Source organism: Rhinolophus sinicus, linkage group LG05 (genome assembly GCF_036562045.2).
Source record: "Rhinolophus sinicus isolate RSC01 linkage group LG05, ASM3656204v1, whole genome shotgun sequence".
NCBI lineage: Eukaryota > Metazoa > Chordata > Mammalia > Chiroptera > Rhinolophidae > Rhinolophus > Rhinolophus sinicus.
Window position 1 is genome coordinate 97927684 of NC_133755.1, and position 23245 is coordinate 97950928.

At 40.0% G+C, this 23245-nt stretch overlaps 1 protein-coding gene, 1 long non-coding RNA gene and 1 pseudogene across 2 annotated transcripts in view; 1 reads left to right on the forward strand and 2 right to left on the reverse strand.

Moving 5' to 3' along the window:
• Positions 1–3848: 3848 nt before the first annotated feature.
• Positions 3849–6861, reverse strand: LOC109448889 (uncharacterized). Its single transcript, XR_002137608.2, has 3 exons — positions 6761–6861; positions 4741–4865; positions 3849–4177 (listed from the first exon to the last, which is right to left on the reverse strand). It is a non-coding gene; the product is annotated as an uncharacterized LOC109448889 (long non-coding RNA).
• A 113-nt stretch (positions 6862–6974) lies between these two features.
• The window catches only part of EFHC1 (EF-hand domain containing 1), a 60271-nt gene continuing 44000 nt past the window's right edge, over positions 6975–23245 (forward strand). Inside the window, exons 1-2 of the mRNA XM_019734752.2 lie at positions 6975–7200; positions 19301–19522. Coding sequence (XP_019590311.2) covers positions 7138–7200; positions 19301–19522 — 285 coding nt within the window. The 5' untranslated portion in view covers positions 6975–7137. The remainder of the gene's footprint in view (positions 7201–19300; positions 19523–23245) is intronic.
• LOC109448862 (electrogenic aspartate/glutamate antiporter SLC25A12, mitochondrial) lies at positions 11731–16989 on the reverse strand (annotated as a pseudogene).

Sequence of the window (23245 nt, forward strand, 5' to 3'; positions counted from 1 at the left end):
TACAAAATAAACCGTCTTTGGCTGTTTATAGGAATACCAAAATGGATACATTACACTCCCTTCTGAAATTACATTATGTAGGTAATTTGATGATGTTGTGGTTGAGACAGCGGCTCAAGAAACAAAGCCAATGATACATTATCTCGTGTTAAAGGAATTCTTTCAAATGCCTCTCAGCTTTCTGAGAGTGCCCTCCTGGAAAGACCTTCATTGGAGGCAAGGCCTAGCCTGCTGGACTGGTATGTGGATTCACTGAAAGTCACTCCACAAACGCTGAACACAAATAGGTGCCAGGTCCTGTTCTAAGTACCAGGGATACAACAATGGACAGAACACACAAATCCCCACCCTTAGGGATTTACATTGAGGGATTGGTGAGGGGATGGCGAGACAACCAAATCAATGATACAGTGTATTAGAAGGTGATGGTGCCAAGGAGAAATACAGAGCAAGGAAGGACAGGCCAAAGGGGTGGAGTGAGTTTGCTCTTTTAAACAAGATCAGGGAAGACTACAGAAAAAGGTGACAGAGCCAGCTCTGTGTCTCTCCCAGGCAGAGGGAAGAAGTACAAAGGGCTTGAGGCCAGCAAGAACAAAGTGGGGACAGAAGAGACGAGGACAAATTGTGAGAGCCTCAGATTGTGAGCACTGTGGCATTTACTGTGACGTTAAGACAAGGTATGCTGGAGAAGAATTCGCCCCAGGAAGATTCAGGATAGCTGTTTCTCTATATGGACTAATTATTCACTGCATTTTACCTTTCCTTTAGAGAACAGAGCAAATTCTGCTCCCTGCAGTCTATATAAAACCAAGTTATTCTATCTGTGGGCTTGGCCTTGGGCTCTGTGTTCCTATGGACACACACTCATGCTCTCAAGATTCTTTCCAGATTCTTCTCAGAGAGCATTTTCTAAGTGCCTGGAATGCTGACCTCCACTTCCTCCTAGATAGGCAGTGAATGTTTCCTTCTTCTACTGACACTGGTTTGTACGCTGGGTAAACCTCTGGGCAAACACATCCAGAGCAGAGTGTGGAAACTGGGAATAAAAATAATATTAACAGTTTCTATTATGTAGTGCTCACTCCTTTGCTGAGCTGTTTCCTTAGATTCTTTTCTTTAACCCTCATACAACCCTATGAGACAGATACTGTTATTGTCCATATTACCAATGAGGAAACTGTAAATTTGCCCAAGACTACCTGGCTAGTAAGTCATGGAATATCACAGAAACTCAGCCCTTAGAATCCAGAGTTCATATTCTGAAGAACCAAAATTAAGTGAATAGAAGTTCTAACCTCCCATTGCTTATTGTGTAAACTGTAAGTATAGAATCGAGAAGGACATGTAATGTGAATTTTTTTTTTCCCCTCATACATGAAATAAACCTAAAGATGCAGCTCTCGTTTTATTTCTAGACATTGTGGCCAAGCAAAAATCCTTAGACTGTTACTGTTGAAACAGTACTAACTTGAGATTCTTAAATATGTTATGTGCTAGAATCCAACGTGGACCTAGTCACGTTACAAACGTTAATCTCAGAGGCCACCTGTAACCACCTGAAAGACCGTCAAGGACTCAAACCAATTTTAAGAACCACTGACTCCTCAAATTATTTCCCTGCACTTCTCTAGTGAATCCTTCCTCCTCTTCAGGACGTGGTCAATGCAGCCTATTCCTCATTAAAGCGTGTGCGAGCACTATTCTGGGCTATAACAATGTCTCTTTCTTTAAAGACAGCTATGGCACCATGCAAAACATCTCAACTCAGTGTGTTTTCTTTTCAAACAAGAACAAATTATCTCAGAATCTGTCTAATTTTACTAACTAACTAATGTTAATACTTTTCAGGTGTTAGGGTTTCATTTCCCACCTCGGCTGAAAGTACCTCATTCAACACAAAGTACCTCAGTACCAAGTTTGTGTTCAATAAGCTTGTGATAAACATTGTCATTATTATTATTTCTATCACTTCACGTTGAGCAGGGTGCTGTGGGTTCTGTATAAACTCATTTACCCTCTCTGTGGACTCCTGAAAGTCTCTCACCAGAAATGAGGGCTCTCTGCCCTTGGGAGGGATTTCTCCCCACTCCTGACAGATTAAGACGGGTTGTATTTCACCAGGGTTCTGCATGTGTTTTGGTGGGGAATTTATTGCTTTCCTCCACATTCCTTTCACCCTATCTGCATGTCACAGACTATCACTGGCATCAGCAAGACCTTCCTGTGGCATCCTGACCCCGCAGACAGGCTGGCAGCCCCTTCCTTTTCCACTATGGTTCCCATGTGTTCTCAGCCGACAGCAGAAAACCCACTGTACCACTCATTGATTTTTTACTTCTTGATTCCCATCTGGCATAGCTTGAATCATGTTCCCCTAGAAGATACGTTGTCTTAACCCCCAGTACCTCAGCTAGTGACCTTGTTTGGAAATGGTAGTTGCAGATATAAGTAGTTAGGAGGTCCTACTGGAGTAGGGTGGACCCTTAATCCAATGTGACTGGTGTCCTTATAAGAAGAGGAGAGATACAGAGGGAATGTGAAGACATATGACCATGTGAAGGCAAAGAGACACACACGGGGGCGGGGGGCGGCATCATATGATGATGGACGTAGAGACTGGAGTTATGCAGCTGCAGGCCTAGGAATGCCAAGGACGGAGGCTAGGGAAGAGAGCGTGGCCCTAGCCATACCTTGATTCTTGATTTCTAGCCTCCAGAACTGTGGACCATAAATTTCTCTTGTTTTAAGCCACCCAATTGTGCCGCTTTGTTATGGCAGCCCTAGGAAATTCATACACTGCCCTAGGCCAATTGCAGTTTTCTACTTTATGCAATTGACACAATTCGCCCTAACCAGTGGCTCTTGGTCTCTCTCTCAGCTTAGCAAGCACATGTAGAGAATGGAACAAGAATATCCCATCCTCCTCCCACCTACACTCCATTAAAGAGAGAAATGGGGATTGCTCGTCTTAATCAAACAGGAAATACTGATGAGTAGCTTAATACATGTGTGAATGCAGTAGAACCTCTGTGGTAGGATGTTAAATACAGAGACAAAATTCAGAGCAATCAGTTTCAGTGTGGTTAAATGTGTTTCCCATCTGACTCCCCCCGGCTGAAGCAAGTGCTCCTGGCCCCGTTTTGGCAACTGCCCTCTTGGGTCCTCGCCTCTACTCCTCAGCTCTCACAATAGACTCAGGTAATGTTAGAAAGGCTTTTTCAAAGGGAAGAGAATTCCAAATGAATCAGCTAAAGTCATAGAATGGGTTTGACTGAAGGGAGGAAAAAGCCGCAGAAACACAAGTTCTTTCAAACCCTTGGCAGGAGCCCTCTGTAAGACTAAAATAGTCTAAACCCAAATTGTGTGATTTTGTGTCAAATGAAGATTTCCTGTGGGTGCTAAATTTTCAGAATCTGCTTGGAAATCACTATGGATGTTTCTCTTTCCTGTTTTGATACTTCGTAAACACCAAAGTGGTTGACTGGGCACTCTTTTGAGATAGATTCCAGAGACCGAGGAGTGATGGAAATGAAGGGCAGAGAGTACTCAGACTGAGGGACACTCCCCTGCAAGGTGTTATCTCCATATTGAAACACTAGCCACACTCCCAACCCTTTCAAACCTACTGGTGTGTAATTAGGTTTGTTTTTCAGAAACCATGCTGTACCACGTTTGTATAGCAGAGGGACGTAGGGCACCAAAATCACTGTAGAAATATCCAAGACTTGCACATGCGCTCACACATGCGCACACTAGCCTACTTGGCATTTGTCCTGTGATTTTAGGTCCTGAAGAATAATGTCACAGGGTGGAAAATAAAATCTGGCTAAAGCCGGCTCTGGGCAAGATGCTGAACAAAAAGGTGTTTATTTTAGGTCAAGTGCTTGTAGCCTCTACCAGTCCTCAGGAATCCCTGGGAGACATCACTCATCGTGACGCTCTCTTTCAGGCTTGGCCTTCTGGCACTTTACTGTTTCCATATTTTCCATTCCCCAAGCTTTGAAACAACCTGCTAAGGTCATGCGATGTCTCTGTGGTCTTCTGAGTCCAGGCTTTACGCACAGTCTTCAAACCACGGTACTTTCCAGTTTAGTTGCCAGAGATGGTTCCTGTCCTCTTCTTTGTAGTCCACAAAGTGGGAAGTGTCGAGTTCCGACTGAAGTGCAATCCATCTTGACTAGTCATGTTTGGGGAAAATGGGATATAAATGGTTAATCATACCAAACCTTCTCAGGGTTCAAGCAGTTTTCTGAAGCCATGACTTTTTTTTTTTCTTCCCTCTTCACAGCCCTGTCCCTGCACTTTTTAGCACTGTTGCAACACTGCCTGGCTTCCCCTCATCAGAGGTGATGCTATTTTTATGATGCCATAGACAGAAGTTTTCTTCACCATACTTTCCTAGGGTCCGCAAGTAGTTATACACACTCTGTTAACCATTTAACTACTGTGCTTTTCTGGGAAAGAAAGGTTTTTGAGCAGAGGACACGCCTCAAATAGAAACAGATGACACAATGGGTAATAGGCTTAGGCATGACTCACCCTTTCCAGCCACCATGGGTTCCTTCCCTACCCAACCCAGGGAACACAGACCCCAGTGCAACTATGCACTTAGTCCAGAAAGGCTCTTCAAAGTGTATTCTAATGCCATGGATTTACTTTTATTAAAAGAGCTGAGGGAGGGATCATATGACTGGTAAGGATTTAAGGTTATCATGAAGAATCAGCAAGGATTATAGTTACCAGTGATTCTGGATACTCAGCATCAATGCGGTGGAGAAAAGTGGGAGAACCATCTTCTCTCTGAAGTTTGAACTTGCCAACTTGAAATATTTTCCCAGCGGTTGGCTTTCATCCCAGTTCACTGGCTAAGATATAATGCAATAGACAGATACTTAAAAGTTTTCAGTAACTTCAACAATGCTAATCAATTAATGTCTTAAAAATGTATTAAATGCCTGCATTAAAGTAATATATCAATAGAAAATTAAAATTTAAAAAGGTTAAAAAAAAGTGGGGGGTGGGGAGAAGAACATGAAACAGAAGTGGCCAAAGGAGAGGAATAGTTAGTAGAAAAGAAACTCTTTGGGCAGGGTGTGGCAGACAGCCACCAATAACTGTTTCATGTGCCACTAGTAGCTTCATGTCCATTGAGCTTCAAGTCCATTAGTGAAAAACAACAGGAGGATTTGTTCTGACAAGCAGCAATAAAACCGTGTTTCCTGGAAAATAAGACCTAGCCAGACCATCAGCTCTAATGCGTCTTTTGGAGCTAAAATTAATGTAAGACCCAGTCTTATATTATATTATACCCGGTCTTATATTATGTTAATATAAGAGTGGGTCTTATAATAATTTTTGCTCCAAAAGACACATTAGAGCTGATGGTCCGACTAGGTCTTATTTTCGGGAAACACAGAACCAAAGCTGCTGTCTGCACTGTCAGTAAACTACTCATGACATGGAAATATGCTTTCTGTCAGGCTATTATGTTCCTAAACTGGCTCATTATTGTTAACCTAAAAATAAAAAGGCCTTCCAAAGTGAGAGGCAACAAACATTTACTGAGATCAATAACAATAGCTATTAGGGAATCATTACTTCTAGCAGAAGCCCAAATAATGTTCCGATTAGGAGACAAAGGCAATAGGTATTTGTGAGAAAGGGCAGGGGAGCCATTACATCAACAGAAGGAAGGTGTTTCTGTTGGTGCAGATAACACAGTGATGTTAATCCTAAACAATGTTTTTAAATTTCAGTCCAGTAGTCACCATTTTAGCAGTCATAATAACTACTTTCTTGTTATCTTTGCAAACAGTTCTTTTGCAAGGCACAAGGTTGCTCAGGCCTCATCCAAAGGTGATTTTACCATTTTAACATTCCAAGGAGTTGAGACATGAGACATACAAGGCAGTTCCTCTGGCATGGCAGCTCCGGCTCCATTTTAAAGTGGCTCCGTGTATATTACTGTTTACATTATCAGAAACAGCTATCACAAAACTCAGATTCCTGGGCCCCATTTCAGACCTAAAGAATCCCATGTCTAGGCACAAAGGTTTTGTTTGCTTTTTAGGTTCCTCAGTGCTGATGGGTGTGGTTTTTTTTCTTCTTCTTCTTCTTCCTACAAATGTTTCAGGAGCAGGACCACATTTTCTTTTAAGGAATAATAATTTAAACACATTTCGTAAAAAGCACCAAAGCTGAGAATACCTATGATTCTGACAGTATTTCACCTCATTTATTTGTGAGTCTTCTTAGTCTTCTCTTTGAAGGAGAGTCTTTCCCCTTATGGTTCTGAGCTTTTCATTGCAGCTGCAGGTATGTACTATACATTATGGAGATCAAGAGAATTGAGATGAGCACGTTGTAGCCCTCCAGTCAACAAGTTTTTAGTGTCCTGAGGCAAATATACAAGGCGAGGCCTGTAAGAACTCAGGGTGAAGAACTGCAGGCCTTGACAGTAGGTGAGGATGGAAAAAAAGACCGTGCAGCAGCGTTTAAGAATTAGGGACAAGAGGGTCCCTAGTTCATTGAACATCCTTAAGCAACAGAGATACAACCATGAATGATCCGTAATCCCTGCCCCCAAGAAACACCATCCGGGTAGGTAACACTTTCATCCGGAACCAACCATTTACACCTCAGTGTGAACTGGGACGACAGCCCTTTTCCCAGAGCTGGGAGAAAAGTATGCTAGAGTTCACAACGCCAGCGGGGAGCGGTGAAGACTGGGGTGGAGGGAAGGAAGGAACTTCGATTTTACCTCAATTCATTATCTAAGTGCCGCTCCAACCCCAGGAACTCTCCGAGAGAACTTATCCTTCTCAATCTCCTCCTCCCACCCCACCCACCAGCTTTCACGTCCCATTGGCTAGAGAGGGGAGGGGCGGGGCCAGCTGCGCAACGCCCACCAACCGCGCCCCTTTCGTCGCGTCCATGTTACCGCGAGAATACCGAGTCCCAGGGCGGCGCACGCGTAGACCTGTCAAGCTTGCTCCTCAGACCCCGCCCCCCAATCGTGGGTGATCGGGCTGTTAGGAGTTGCCATGGAGCTTTAGGAGGCCGGAGAACGCAGTTCGTCTCCCGGGCAACCAGTTAGGACAAAACCGGTCCTAGCTGGCGGCGGCGATAGCGGCTGCGATGGTGTCCAACCCGGTGCACGGCCTGCCCTTTCTCCCGGGCACGTCCTTTACGGACTCCACGGTGAGAGCTTACCCGCCCAACTCCCTTCCCCATCCCATCCCCGGGCGCCTCGGCCGCTTAGTGCATCTCCATTCTCTTCCACCCAAATTGGTCATCTCTCCCTTCAAACCCGTTCTCTGCTCGGGCCCTGTTCTCCCTTCCCTACTGCAATTCTGTCCTCCCCCACCCAGCCTCATCCTTTCTCTCCCATACTTTGTCCTTCGCTCCATCCATCTCTAGGTTTTCCCCTCTACCCTGGCTGTTCATTGGCCTCCTTCGTTCTCATCTTCCTCGCCGCGTTCTTTCGTGTTGCTCTAGCCCCTGCAGCTTCGCCCTCTAGATCACTGTTTCCCCACCTTACTCCCCAGCTCTGTCCAGGTCCTTTCCCAGGCGCATTCTCCCACACTATACTTCGCCGGTTCTTAACCACTCACCTCCTACCCGCCCTGGCCAGGGTCCCTTCTCCCACCCAGCCTCTACATTTCATCCTCGTTCCCAAGAGCCCCATCCTACCCACTGTCCCCAGGCCCATTATTCCCGCACCCTTCCTCTTCATCAGAGGAGGACCCAGTAACCTTTCTCACTCCCAGCTCCATTTCCTGTCTTATATATCATGTCACTCACTCTCTTCTTTCCGCCAGGTCCTTCCAGCATTTCTGCCTTTTCTACAATTTGGTCCCATAATCTCCCCATTCTTGTTTTATCTTCTTTCTCAGTTGTTTCTCTGAAAGTTAGACTCTCAACACTTACCCGTCCTCCTCCCAAACCATCCTTCCCTGCTTTGTAGGAGATAATTCCATTCCAGTTCCTTCAGTCACAATTGATTAGTTGTTTTTTTCTACCCGTACCTCTATGTATTACGCGTTAGCATTTTGATAAAAGATTCCTGTTTACATTTTGTTTCGCTCCTTCTAGACCTTAAGTGTATTTAATTGCATTCTCTAGACAAAATGGAAAGCTTGTTTTTCTTCTCCTAGCATAGTTTATTTAGCCCTTAACGAAATTATTTAGTTATTTGTTTTAATTCTAATAAGGTTATTAAAATATATGTCGGAAGAGCAATATTGAAATTCAGTAGACTGATTATCATAGATGAGTCAAGAATAATTTATATTTATATAGTTTAATAATTTAAGTGGTAAGTTCCTCTCCATGGCCATAAGGGTGAGATAAAATACAGTCAATTTATTTTATTTGGGAGAAGGAATTGAAATTGAAAGTTTGGTGAGGGAACTTGGATTCTGAATCTCTTCTTTATAATCATTCCTGCATTAAGACACAGCATCATAGATTTTTTACCTCAGTGGACTTTTCAGTTTTATGTAATTTAGAAAATGTGTGGCCCTGTGCAGGAGAAGCCTAAACATTTGGTGTGGTGAGTGTGGGTTACCCACAAGGCAGGGTTGAGTTGATTTGGGGGATCACAGAGATGTGGACTGGAGGTGCCAGGCTCTAAGAACACATATTGCCGTACTACAAGTAAGTAGTCATATGTATAACTCTCACAGCGTTCAGAAGGTGAACCGTAATGACTAAGAAGGATGGGGAGGCAATAAGTTGCCTGACCTGCGGTGCTCATGAGAATCCATTAATAAAGGTCATATGTTGAGTGATGGTAGTGATGTCTGTCTGAAGTGGGGAAAGCAAATGAAGCAGCTGATGTTGCTTCTGTCTTTAGAAGTGGAAGAGGAGGAGCTTAAAGTTATAGAAATTACCCAGTGAAGAAGTCAACTCTGCCCATTTTGTTCTATGACATGTGTGTTATGCATCTGGAGCAGCTCTTGTCAACTGACTTGTGACCCTGAATTTGTGACCCTCAAAAACAGTCCGCAATCCATGACTCAGCAAAAGATATTTAGTCTGTTGTACCTTTTATATTAGTACAGATCTTGAAAGATGGTAGATTGGGCTGCAAAGAAATTGGGAGATAGGTAAGTCATTTTTTTTTCAGAAAAAAATACATTTTATGATTTATCCTAAATTTTATATATGTGTATATATATATATGTATGTGTATTTGTGTGTGTATATATGTACATGTGATTTTGAAAGAACAGAAAAATGAAAAATTCAACCAAATTAGTATAACCTCTATTTTGTTTTCATTTTCTTTTCCAGCTTTAGTGAGGTTTAATTGACATATAACATTGTGTAAGTTTAAATTGTACAACTGGTTGGTTTGATTCACTTATATTTTGCAAAATCATTACCACCACTCTTTTAATTACTATAGCTTTGTAGTATACAGTTGACCTTTAAACAACTCAGTGGTTACAGGTGCACACCTCCTGCACAGTTGAAAATCCACATGTAAGTAAAGTTGGCGCCCCGCATACGTAGATTCCCAACCTTCCCAACCGCAGAATTGTCCCTTGGACAACACTGGGTTGAACTGCATAGGTCAATTGAAAAATATTTGCATATAAGTGGATGTGCGCATTTCGAACTTGTGTTGTTCAAGGATCAACTGTAGTTTGAAATCAGGAAGTGTGATGCCTGCAGCTTTGTTCTTTCTCAGGATTGCTTTGGCTGTGTAGGGTCTTTTGTGAATACATACAAAATTGAGGATTTTTTCTTCTATTTCTGTGAAAAATGCCATTGGAATTTTGGCAGAGATAACATTGAATCTATAGGTTGCTTTGGGTATTATGGGCATTTTAATAATATTAAATCTTCCAGCCATGAACACAGGATATCTTTCCATTTGTTTGTGCCTTCTTCAATTTCATCAAAGTCTTGTAGTTTTCAGTATGCAGATCTTTCATCTTGGTTAAATTTATTCGTAAGTATTTTATTGTTTTTGATGCCATTGTGAATGGGCTTGTTTTCTTTATTTCTTTTTCAGATATTTCATTGTTAATGTATAGAAAAGCAACTGATTTCAGTATCTTGATTTTGTATCCTGCAGCTTTACAGAATTTGTTGATTAGTTCTAATAGCTTTTTGGTGGAGCTCATATCATCTGCAAACAAAGAGAATTTTACTTCTTCCTTTCTTATTTGGATGCCCTTTTATGTCTTTTTCCTAGCCTGATTGCTCTGATTAGACTTCCAGAACCATGTTGAATAGGAATGGTGCAAGTGGGCATCCTTGTCTTGTTCCTGATCTTAGAGGAAAAGCTGTCAACCGTTCACCATTGAGTATGATGTTAGCTATGGCTTGTCATATATATGGCCTTTACTCTGTTGAGGGAGTATGACCTTCTGTACTCAATTTGTTGAGAGTTTTTATTTGAATGGACATTGTATTGCTTTTTCTCCATCTATTGAGATGATCATATGATTTTTATCTTTCATTCTATTAATGTGGTGTATCACAATTATTGCTTTTCCTATGTTGAACTATCCTTGCATTTCAGGGGTAAGTCCCACTCAATCATGGTGTATGAACCTTTTAATAAGCTGTTGAGTTTAGTTTGCTAATATTTTGTTGATAATTTTTGCATCATTTTTCATTAGGGATGTTGGTCTGTAATTTTCTTTTCTTGTAGTATCCTTGCCTGATTTTGGTATCAGGGTAATGCTGGCCTTGTCAAATGAGTTTGGGAGTGTTCCTTCTTCTTCTATTTTTTGGAAGAGTTTGAAAAGGATTTGCATTAATTCACTGGTAATTCACTGGTAAAATTCACCAGTGAAAACATCTGAGCTTTTCTTGTTGGTTGATTTTTGATTACTGATTTATTGATTTATTAATGGTTTATTCAGATTTTCTGTTTCTTGATGATTCAGTCTTGGTAGGTTGTATGTTTCTAGGAATTTATCCATTTCTTAGTAATCCAATTTTGTGGATTATATACCTGTTAATAATAGTTTCTCATGATCCTTTGTATTGCTGTGGTATCAGTTGTAATGTTTCATTTCTGTTTTTATTTATTCAAATTCTTTTTTTTCTTTCTTACTTTACCTAAAAAGTTTGCCAATTTTGTTTTTCTTTTCAAAAATGGCCACTTAGTTTTGTTGATCTTTTCTATTGTTTTCTAATCTCTATTTCGTTTATTTCTGCTCTTATCTTTATTTCCTTCCTTCTGCTAACTGTGTGCTTAGTTCTTCTCTTTCTAGTTCCTTGAGGTGTAAAGTGAGGTAGTTTATTTGAGCTCTTTCTTGTTTCTTTTTAACAATTTTTTAAAATTTATTTTTCAATTAGAGTTGGCATACAATATTATATTAGTTTCACGTGTACAACATAGTGATTAGACATTTATATACCTTATAAAGTAATCACCCTGCTAAGTCTAGTACCATCTGACACCATACGTGTAGATCTTTCTTAATGCATGCATTTCTCACTATAAAAATTCCCTCTTAGAACTGCTTTTGCAGCATCCCATAGGTTTTCATACATTGTGCTTCCATTTTTGTTGGTTTTAAGGTATTTTTTGATTTCCCTTTTGATTTCTTCTTTGACCCATTGGTTATTCAGGAGTGTTTTGTGTAATTTCCACATATTTGTGAATTTTCAGCTTTTTTCCTGTTCTTTTTTAAAAACTTTTTCTTATTACAGAAAATTTCAAACACACACAAAAATAGAGAGAATAGTATAATGAATCTAATGTACTTATTGGCTAGCTTCAAAATTATCAACATTTTGCCCAAGTTCTTAACCACCATATTTTATTTATTTATTTATTTTTCATGTAATACATTTATTTTCTTGTGATTCTTAATAAAACACTTTCAAAACATTCTATACATTCAAGCCACTCAGAACTGCATTACATTCTATAAATGTGATTTGCTGGACTGAGGTACCAAGATGCCTCTGTACAAAGATGTACAATGTGTACAGTCGCTGTAAGTGCAAGCTGTGCACAGCAGGCCAGAACACTAATTCAAGCCACGGCTTAGAGAACATCTCAACATATAAGACTGAAGCTTGAAACTGCATTGGTTTTTTCCTGGGCAAGTGATTACTTTATAAACAAATATATGTATATGTCATAGAAAGAATAGCTTGGCTCCCCCAGCTCAGTCAGCACCATGCAGCTGACTGCACACAACAGGGCTGTTCTCCTAGGCCTCTCCAGGGTGCCGTTTGGCCACACTCAAGGTCGTCTCATTCCTGAGCTGCTGCCGCTGCCTTTGACTGAACGACAGGGAACTAGGAGATTTAAATTTAGGGATCTAAAGGCCAGACTTGTCTTCAATGTCAACAAAAGGGGCTGTAACGAGTTTGTATCCACCGATGTGATAGGGATTGACAGGAAGAAGGTCTGCGATGCGTGATTTAGGTGTTGGTTCCAAGCCAGAGGGTTTGAGGCCTCCAAAATCAATGTAAAACCACTCCTGGAGGAATTCATAGGGGACCAGGGTAACACCAAACTGGGCAGAGGATCAAAACACTCGAGCTGCAGTCCCTTTCCAAAATGCAAAGGGCCCTTCTTCTTGGAGTATCTTCCTGAAACAGTTGATGACACCACTGTATGTCATCTGGCCAGCATAGCATGGGCAGCCACTTGCAATCTTGTCTTGATGTCATCACCACGGGTCACCAGAGAAGTGGCAGGCACACCTGCCATGGCTCCAGCTGCAAAGAGATTGAAACCTCCCACGTGTGTGTTTTCATCAGCCAGAAATAGTTTGCAATGAGCATAAATAGGAAAATAGATTGCAGGAAAGGGAATGTCTCGGAAGAAATACACTTTGATACCCTTTTACAAACCAAAAAGTCCCAAATCCCAGAGCACACTCAGGGCACTGACACTGGGTCCTGTAGGGATTTCTCCAACTACCTGCAGGCAAATCTTTACTATCTCCAGTGGGTTGGTAAAGATGACCTGAGAAGCACCAGCACAACCTCCAGCAAGGACTTCTGTGAAAAGTGGAATGGAACTGTCCATTCTCGTAAATTCGTCCCAAACAAAATCATTAACAGTGAGTTTAATAATAGCCTTTTCTGGAGCAACCCCTATAAGTTGTGGTATCAGACCCTGGTAGTCCAAAGAAGCCCTCATTTCACAAGACTTCCTTAAAACAGTCGAAGCTGTTTTTGTACATCAGCTCCCCCACAATAGAGCCAGTGCACCCTGGTTTTGCATGCTCGTCTTCACCAGATCTATGGGATATATGGCAGTGGCTCTCACAGCCCCAGCAACTGAGCTGAGAGTGAATCCGTAAGCAGAGTCGGCCATCTGGAGCCAGATCGGCCTGCCTAAACCATGAGATTGCTGTCTCTCAAGTTCTGCCAAGTAGTAAGGTAAGGCCGCATCAGGAGCTACTCTCTCAATATCTGCCAAAGTCAAGCACTTTGTAGCATTATATAACTTTGCAAACTGGTATAAGATATCAGTTTCTAGTGGGTGACTTCTCCATAGCATATGGCTCTCTGGGAAAATTCTTCATTTGTAACTTCAGCATTTTTTCTTGTGCCAATAACAAGCTCCAGGTTATTCAGTAAGGAGTTAAATGCATTGGAGTAGGAGAAGCTAACCTGATGTGAGATACTTCCTCCAGCTGCTGAAACTAAGTTCTCCTCCACAAAGGGAGTAAGCATGTGAGACCAAATGGTAACCATGATGTCACTGAAAGCCAGACCAGAAATCATGCCAGTGTTACTTTTGTCTTTCAGTACAAAAGCTTGTTTTGCATGGTCCAATTGTAACTCTTGGAGAAACTGTGTGAATTCTGTGTAGTTAAGATGCTTCTTTCAATTATGCCCAAAATGCAGTCAGATAAATTCAGTCCCAGTTAAAAGGGATGTGATGATGAATAATAGTCTACAAAAATGTCTTTGATATATTTATAAAAGTCAACTCACAAATGACTGTACTTCAACAAGCATAGACTGGGTAGACAAATTTAGAAGTCTGACCAGGGCTGGCACTCTTCTCCAAGACTGCCGCCATGCCTGTTCGATGAATGAGCCTGGAAGGAGCTGCTACACCAATGGTGTGGCCAGAGAACTCCTCTAAATGTCACCTCTCCATTTCTACTCTTGTCAAACATTTGGAAAGCCACTATGAACATGGAATCTGGAGCACATAAAACAGATTCAAATGCCGAAAACTCTTGGTAGGAGATCAACCCATCCTTGGTTTGATGAGCTACTCCTGCCAAGAGCTGCACTATCTTTGGATTGCTATTCGGATCATTATACAGTCCAAGATAGTGCTGGACAAAGTCTTCTGGAGTCATGTAATGTACTCGATCGACCTCAGTGCTGGCATATGAGTCAGGAGGATTTCATAATAGTCTTGACTTTAAAACTATCAGGAAATAGAGCATCCTTAGCACAAACCACCAAGGACACAATAGCCAACAAGAAAACCCTTATCCACCATATTTTAAAAATATAACCACAACACTGTATCAGAGCTGAAATAATTAAAATAATTATTTACTGTCATTTAATACCTATCAGTATGTAAGTTTCACCTATTGTCAAAAAGGCCTTTTTGCAGTTGGCATATTTTAATCATCTTCCTATTATTTCACATCATTGTGGTCAGGAAAGATACTTGGTATAATTTGAATCTGCTGAGACTTGTTTTGTGACCTATCATGTGATCTAGTCTGCAGACTGTTCTATGTGGACTTAAGAAGAATGTATTCTGCTGCTGTTGGATGGATTGTTCTGCATTTATCTGTTCGGTTAATTCGAGATAAAGTATAGCTCAAATCCAGTGCAAAGTATAATTCCAATCCAATGCTTCCTTGTTGATTTTCAATCTGACTGATAACATCCATTGTTGAAAATAGAGATTAAAATCCACTACTATTACTGGTTTGGTTTTTGTGTGTGTGTATTTCTCTCTTCAGGTCTGTTAGTATTTTTCTTAATATTTTAGTGTTTAATATTTTTCTTAATATTTTAGTATTTCTTAATATTTTCTTAATATTCTCTGATGTTGGGTGTATATGTATTTACAGTTGTTTATATCTTTTTGGTGAATTGACCCCCTTATCACTATATAATGACCAACTTTGTTTCTCATTACCATTTTTGGCTTAAAATCTATTTTATCTGATATAAGTACAGCTACCCCTGCTCTCTTTTGCTTTCCATCTGCATGGGAATAACTTTTTCCATCCCTTCACCTTCAGCCTATGTGTGTCCTTAAAGCTGAAATGAGTCCCATGTAGGCAGCATATGATTGGGTCTTGTGGGCTTGCCTTTTGATTAGAGATACCAATCCTTTTACATTTAGAGTAATTATTGCTAGGAAAGGACTTAATCTTATTGTTTTCTGGCTATTTTGTGCATGTACCCTTGTTTGTTTCTTCCTCCCTTGCTGCCTTCCTTTGTGAATTGATAATTTTCCAGTGGTATGTTTTGATTCCCTTCTCTTTATCTTTTGTGAATCTACTGTAGGTTTTTTGCTTTGTGGTTACCATGAGGCTTACATAAAACATAAACATATACATAACATTCTGTTTTACACTGATAACAATTCATCTTTGATCACATCCAAAACTTTGCCCTTTTATTCCCTTCCCTTTGTGTTTTTCGACGTCACCATTTACATCTTTGCATATTGTGTATCCATTAACAAATAGTTGAAGCTATAGCTGTTTTTAATACTTTTGTCCTTTAACCTTTATACTAGAGTTAAGTAGTTAACACCTCACCATATTATAATATTAGGGTATCCTATATGCTTACTTTACCTGTGTGTTATCTGCTTTCATGTTACTAATTAATGCCTTTTTGTTTCAGCTTGAAGAATTTATTTAAGCATTTCTCATAAGTCAAGTTTAGTGATAATAAGTTACCTCTTTTGTTCATTAGGGAAAAATTTTATCTCAGCTTTATTTCTGAAGCACAACTTTTCTGGGTAAAATATTCTTGGTTGGCAGTTGCTTTCTTTCAGCACTTTGAACATATCATTTCATTTTACTCCTGGCCTACAAGATCTTTGCTGAGAAATCTGCTGATAGACTTATGGAGGTTCCCTTCTATGAGAAGATATTTTTTCTTTAACTGTTTTAAAATTTTTCTCTGTCTTTGATTTTAGACAGTTTTATTATGTGTCTTGGAGAAGATCATTTCAGATGGAAATTTTGGAGCAACCTATTACCTTCATAAACTTGTATATCCAACTCTCTCCCCACATTTGGGAAGTTCTCAGCCATTATTTCTTTCTTTTTTAAAATTAAATTATTGGGGTGACATTGGTTAGTAAAATTATATAGGTTTCAAATGTATATTTCTATATATTGTGTTGTGTGGTCACCACCTAGAGTCAGTTCTCCTTCTATCACGATATGTTTGACCCCTTTTTCCTTTTCTCCCACCCTCCTCCACATTATTTCTTTAAATAAACATTCTACCCCTTTCTCCTTTTCTTATCCTTCTGGGACTCTAATGATACATACATTATTTCTCTTGTTGGTGTTCTGTAAGTCCCATAGGCTTTCTTCATTTTCTTCATTCATTTTCTTTTCTTTTTTTTTTTTTGCTCCTCTGATTAGATAATTTTAATTGATTTGTCTTCCAGCTCACAGATTCTTTCTTCTGCCTGTTCAAATCTTCTGTTAAAGCTACTGTTGAATTCTTCAGTTCAATGACTATTCTTCAGCTCCAAAATTTTTGTTTGGTTCTTTTAAATGTTTTCTATCTGTTGAACTTCTCATTTTGTTCTTGTATTGTTTTCCTGATATCATTAAATTGTTTATGTATGTTCTCTTGTAGCTCTTTGATATCTTTAGGACAATTATTTTGAATTTGTTTTAAACAGGCAATTCCTGGTTCTTGATTTCTTTGGGGTCAGTTACTATAAGGTTACTGCATTCTTTTGGTGGAGTCATGTTTCCCTGATTCTTCATGACCCCTGTAGTCTTCCATAGTTGGCTTCACATTTGAAGAAGCAGTCATTTTTTCTAGATTTTATGGACTGATTTTAGGAAGGGTAGAGTTTCACCTGCAGGTGAGGGTTACTGAAGTATGCTGTGCTCCTGGGTCTAGTGGTGCAGGGCACCAGGTGCGGAGGTCTGTGGCAGCACTGGGTTTGGCAGGGACATGATGTCTCTTTGGCTCAGGCCACTGGAGTCTACAGCATTGAAAACTATCGTCCTTGGCAAGCACTGCAGGGAGTCTGCAGTGGCTGCAAGGGCTTTTGGGATCTTCAATAGCACTTCCAGGTCCAGTGGCTAGGAACCAGGGCAAACAGCAGTGGTGGCCAGAGCCCGTGATGTGCACATACTCAGCTGCAGGGGGCCAGCTATAGGTGGCTATGTAGTGGCAGGGGCTGTTTGCAGACACACACGTAATGGTGGGGGCCAGAGCAAGTGCCTGGGCCAACTATGGGCTCCCTGACAGCTAGAGGTGTCCTGGTCGTCAGAGTGCTGTCTCATGGCACACCTTCTCAAGCGTGCACACTCTCCCCCAGGCATGCACAATGCAGTGGAGGCCTGTGGTCGGGGTCAGGCCGGCTACATGCAGGTGCACAGCTGAAGGGATTCACTCCAAGCTCATGCCCAGCAGTGGGGGCCAGCCGGCATGGTGAGTCTGTGCTGGCATCTTGTACGTGAGCAGCTGCAGAAGCCTGAGCTGGCTGCTGGTATATTTCCTGACCTCCAGCAGGAACAAGGGAAAGAGAGAGTGGGGACTCAGGTGGCTGGTGTCAGCAAACATGAATACCTGTGGGGGTGGAAGCTGGTGAAATCTGCAGGGGGTACACTGCAGCTTCTGCGGCTCTACTTGCTCTTGGCTTCGTGCAAGTGGCAAAATCTGCTGGGTTTGTCCACTGAGCAAGTCTCCGTGAACCTTAGTCACTTCCACTGAGTGGCTGCTGCCAGAAGCCCCTGCTTTTCTTCCTTGTTACTAGCTGGCTTTATACACTTCAGCTTTGCTGGTCTGGGTGGGGTGAAACTGAAGAGAGACTTTCCTGTAGTGCCCCCAGACTAGAGAAACTGGTTGCTCACCGTCTCTTCCTTTCCTGGCGGAGGCAACTCTTTCTAGCTGGGAAGTTCCCTCTTGGAGCTGAACAATTCCAGCTTGGGGGATGGGATGATACAGGTAAAATGAAGTTGCCTTCCTTCTCTTGAGCGATTAGTGTTAGATATTTTTTGTTGTTCCCCTGTATTGCTGAAACCTCCTAAGTGGACTCTAGTGCTCTTCCAGAGCTGTTTTTGTTCGTGGATACCTAATAATTGACCTTTGCAAAGGAATGGGGAGACTGGGGTCTCCTATGCTGTCATTTGGTCTTCTCTGCCTCCCAAAATAGTTCCCTTATACTTTTTTATTTTTATTTAATCTTTTGTTTTTTTCTAATTACTAATAAAAATGTCTTCATTATGTAAAAAATGAGCATAAATCAGAAATGTATAATTCAGACAGAGAACATTCTCCAAATCCATTCTCTCTTCAGGCACATGTTTGCATGCTTGGAATTTTAGTACACATATAATTTTATATGCTGCTTTTTGGGGCTTATTAAATCAAACATTTCCCCCAGATTGCCACATGGTCTTTAAAACCAATATTTTAATGGCTGCATAATATCCACTACGTGAGTTTTCCATCATTTACTCATATGTTTGTCTTTTTTATTGTTTCTAATATTTTTACTATTGTAATTAACTATTATAATTATAATGGTCAGCTTTAGGTATAGCGTTCTTTCCCATAATTTTGGATTATAGCCTTAAAATAAAGGATCGAGGTAGAATTGCTGAGATCAAGACTTTAAATATATAACATCTATTTTCTTTCCAAAAAGATGTGTGAATGTATTTGTAACGTGTTATATTGTAACATGTACAATGTAAGTGTCATTATAACAAGAAGGGTCTTTCATTTCAGGTAAAAATTGATTTCACAGAACCAGATCTTCTAGGTTCCATGGTTTATGACTACCAGATAAGACAAAAAACATGGGAAAACTAGTGAAAAATTAAGATTTTAATACACTAAAACTAGTATGAAAAATGAGCTGGTTGTTAATTAAGTGTACTGAAGCAGCGCTTTAAGTTTTAAGGACAGGGTGATGCTTTCCTCTTCTTTTCATGGCCAGATGTTTTAGCTTAAAATACAAGAACCTTCTAATATAGCTAAACTTTGATAATAAGGTTTGTGATGTTTATAAGCAAAGGTTTAAGTTGTGTTTTTGAAAGTTAGCTCTTTTACGTAAAAAAATTTATTAATGATACATTTCTTTTCTTTTTTTTCTTTCTTTTTTTTCCAGAAAACAGCATTTCATAGAAGCCAGACTCTGAGCTACAGGAATGGCTACGCAATTGCTCGACGTCCCACAGTTGGGATAGGTGGGACCCGGCTCCAGTTCAACCAGTTGTCCCAGGCTGACCTGGATGAGTTGGCCAACAAGACACCAGTTCTAACTTATGGCGAGCCTAAGCAGACCCCACCTGCAAGTTTTATTCCTGCGCATGTCGCTTTTGACAAAAAGGTATCATCTGGGATTTTACGATACCCCTTGCATTCAAGTTTCTGAGAGCCAACTGTTTCCAGAAAGGTCAACAATAAACCACAGGTTTTCCAGAGTGCTCGGAGGAGAAAATTGTTCAAATGCCTCAACCCTTAGTCATAGACAGCTGAACTCAGGATTGAAAGAGCCTTTCTTTAGTCAGGAAGCCGATTACAGAAAATAATTCCCTGTAGACTTCACTGAAATATTTTCCAAATACAGTTAAATAAAAGTTGGATGAATTCTGAATTCTTGAGTTCATACTGCTCTATGTTTAGCTGCTGTGTGTTTTCTTTGTATATATATATATATATTCTATAAAGATGACAAATCCTTAATCTCTATGAAATGCAAAATGTCATAATGACAACTCCATCTATTGTCAGTTTTCTCCAGGCTGTCTCTATAAGTTTTTGTTTTTCAGGGAACATTTTAGGTTTGGCATTAACATAACCAAAGTGTAGTAGAACATATTTGTTTGTGTCTTATTTACCCTTATGCTTTTGTAATGTGAGTTAACATTATTTCCATCTGTTGACATCATCCTTGATTTTCCTTGTCAGTGAACTTCCTCTTTTCACTAAGGTACGATAATCCTAACCCTGGACATATAGCAGAATCACTGGGGGGACTTTTAAGAAACATAGATGCTTCCCCAGTCCTCATTGATTCTGATTTCCAGATGATTTTTATGTATAACTGGGTCTGAGAACTATTGACCAATTTTTATAAGTTAGCTTTATTAATTTATTCTTAGCCTATTTTTTGTCTTTTCATTTTATTATTTTTGTTAAATGTCTATGCAATTTTTACCCAGCTAGTCAACCTTTAAAGAATACCTATTGAAGCTAGAGGCGTGAAGATACAAAATAGTCTGGTGGTACAACTATGCCATTTATGTTAATAATCACTTAATTAAAAACAATTAATGTCTCAGCCAGAATCCCTATAAGCCCCTCTTCCTCATCTCAGTTGACTCATTTGATAGGAACTGCTCACATATCCATTCATAGGCTGAACCTACACATCCAACTAAATAGTATCAGTTATACGATTGGGTATTTCTTTACCTTTTTCTTGTTTGTCTTGTTTATTCACAGCTGTGACAGGCACTGCAAAATCAATAAATAAGGGAGAGGGTGAAAATACAAGAAAGGAGTGGGATAGGTATTTAACAATTTATCAAGATATAAATCCTGGTAGGTTCAATTTTTATTGAAAAGAATAGCAAATAGCTGTTATAAACTAGAAAGTGATAGAGTCATATATGTCATGAGAAAGTATTAATGAAATTCAGAGAGGAAGAAATTATGCCTGATGCTGTACTCCACTTTTTGTAACCATTTTATATATATAAAATTGTAGTTGACATTCATTATTGTACAGCATTAGGAATAGAGACAGTGGAAATGTAATGGCTGTGTGCGATGTCAGAGGGTTAGTAGATGGGGGAGGGCGGTTATCACTGTGTGAGGGATATGAATGATAAATGTCTACCTATTACATTGCTTTGTGCACCTGAAACCAATAAAAAAAAATCTTTAAAAAAAATTAATGCCTGAATAGGAAATAGGCTTCCTATTTTTTGTTTTTCTGTGTTCTTTTGTACTAATTGTCATTACTTAACTTACCCTTTTAAAATATCATTCATAATTCATTTCTTAAAAGACAGTGGGCATGAAAAATACTTATATTTTTATTGTTCTATTCATTTTACTTGGATCATCAAAATTTCTAGATAAATAATCCTTCCAATAAGATAATGGTAGTAAAATGCATGGTTTTGAAACTAAGATCTTTTTTCACAATAAAGGAATTATAGTTTTTCTGAGTTAAATTCATTTAAATTTTTTTAGGACTACTCGGAGGTCCACTTAAGAGCCAACATACATGTCCATATTTTGGACATTCTTTGTATCGTCCCTCATCTTTAGAATATATTTTCATTTCTTACCCAGGTGATAAACACCAGGACATCTGCTGTGAGTGCCCTCATCTTTGCTTCTCTGCTCCCACACAGTTCTCTTCATCATCAGTCACTATGTTTCACTTCCCAGGCTAACTTCCCACTCTGTGTTCCTGATGTTATTTTTCTCTCATCTTTTTCATCTTTACCTTTCACGCTAGTTCCATTTCAAACATTCTAGTGAATAATGCTTTACCTACGGTCATACTATCCTCTCCTAAAAAAACCTTTCTACCTTGTGCTTCTCTAAAGCAACAGCTCTTTATTCCTCACTTGACTGTCAGATCGCTTACAATCTGACTTCTTTCTTCCCTCAAGCCCAAAACCACTTTTTCTTGAGTAACCAGTGTTGTCTTTTTTGCTAAAAGCAGAGAGGTGTCTTTCCTTTCCTTTCCTTTGCTTTCCTTTGCTTTGCTTTGCTTTTCCTTTCCTTTTTCTTTTTCTTTTCCTTTCCTTTCCTCTGCCAGCATTCTCTTTGACCTATTTGCAGTATCTGCCATTGTTGGCCCTCCCTTTCTTCTTGAAATTTTGCTTTTCCTTTGCTCCCGTGACTCTTCACTCTCCTGGTTTTCCTCTTTCTCTCTATCTGGGTGCTCCTACTTTGCCCTCCCTTTGTTGTCTCACTTTTTGATTGTAAGCATTTTCAAGGTTCTGTTCTCATTCTTTATTGTGTATTCTTGAGAGATCTCACCCGCTTCTGTGGTTTCAACTACTATCATCTCAGTGTAGACAACTATCAATAGTTCCAATCCTGACCTTTTTGAAACTGCCAAGGGATACCTTCACCTGGATGAGCTATTGGCACCTCAGGTTCTGTATTTTTCTAACCATCACCTTGTCTCATAGATATGCTCTTTCTGTATGGTTCCACTAGGTAATCAAAGCTTGAAACATGAGCCATTTTTGGCTTGTCTTCCCCGTCACTCCCCACATTCAGTGAGTTGCCCAGTCAAGTATCTCTCTCTTCCATTTCCTCTACCACTATCATACCAAACAAGCAGTGTGTTAACTGTCAACATATTGTTAATTGTTGTATTAGGCTCATACTTGGTTTTTATGCTCATAACAGGTCTAGTGCTTGGTTTATTCCCCAAAGCACATTATGTCCTTTCTCTGGGCAAATGCCTTCAGACTCTGTTAACCAGTACAGTAAACGTTGCCACTATCTACCTCGCTGCTCTCGTCCTGCAACTTGAAAGTCATCCTTGATTCTTCTTTGCCCTCACAACCCACATCCAATCTTGTTAACAAGCACTGTCATTTCTACCTCTAAAATATATAACTAATACATTCATTTAATTCCATCTCCACTATTTTTTTTAATTAAAGTTTATTGGGGTGACAGTTGTTAGTAAAGTTACATAGATTTCAGGTGTACAATTCTGTACTACATCATCTATAAATCACATTGTGTATTCACCACCCAGAGTCCGTTGTCCTTCCATCACCATATATTTGGTTCCATCTCCACTATTACTATTAATTCATTTTCCATGGAGTAGCCAGGCTTAACTTTTAAAAATAGATATCAGATTATGCCACATGCTGACCTAAAACACCTCTATGGTTTTCCCATTGTGTTCAGACTAAGATCCAACTCTACAGGTTCCTCACAATCTTACAGGATCTGGCCCTCCCTGCTGTTTCTCCAACCTCATCTTGGGCCTCTCTTTTACCCACTGTGTTTCAGTCACACTAGATTTATTTGTCTTCATTTTCTTGAACTTGTAGCACTTTTC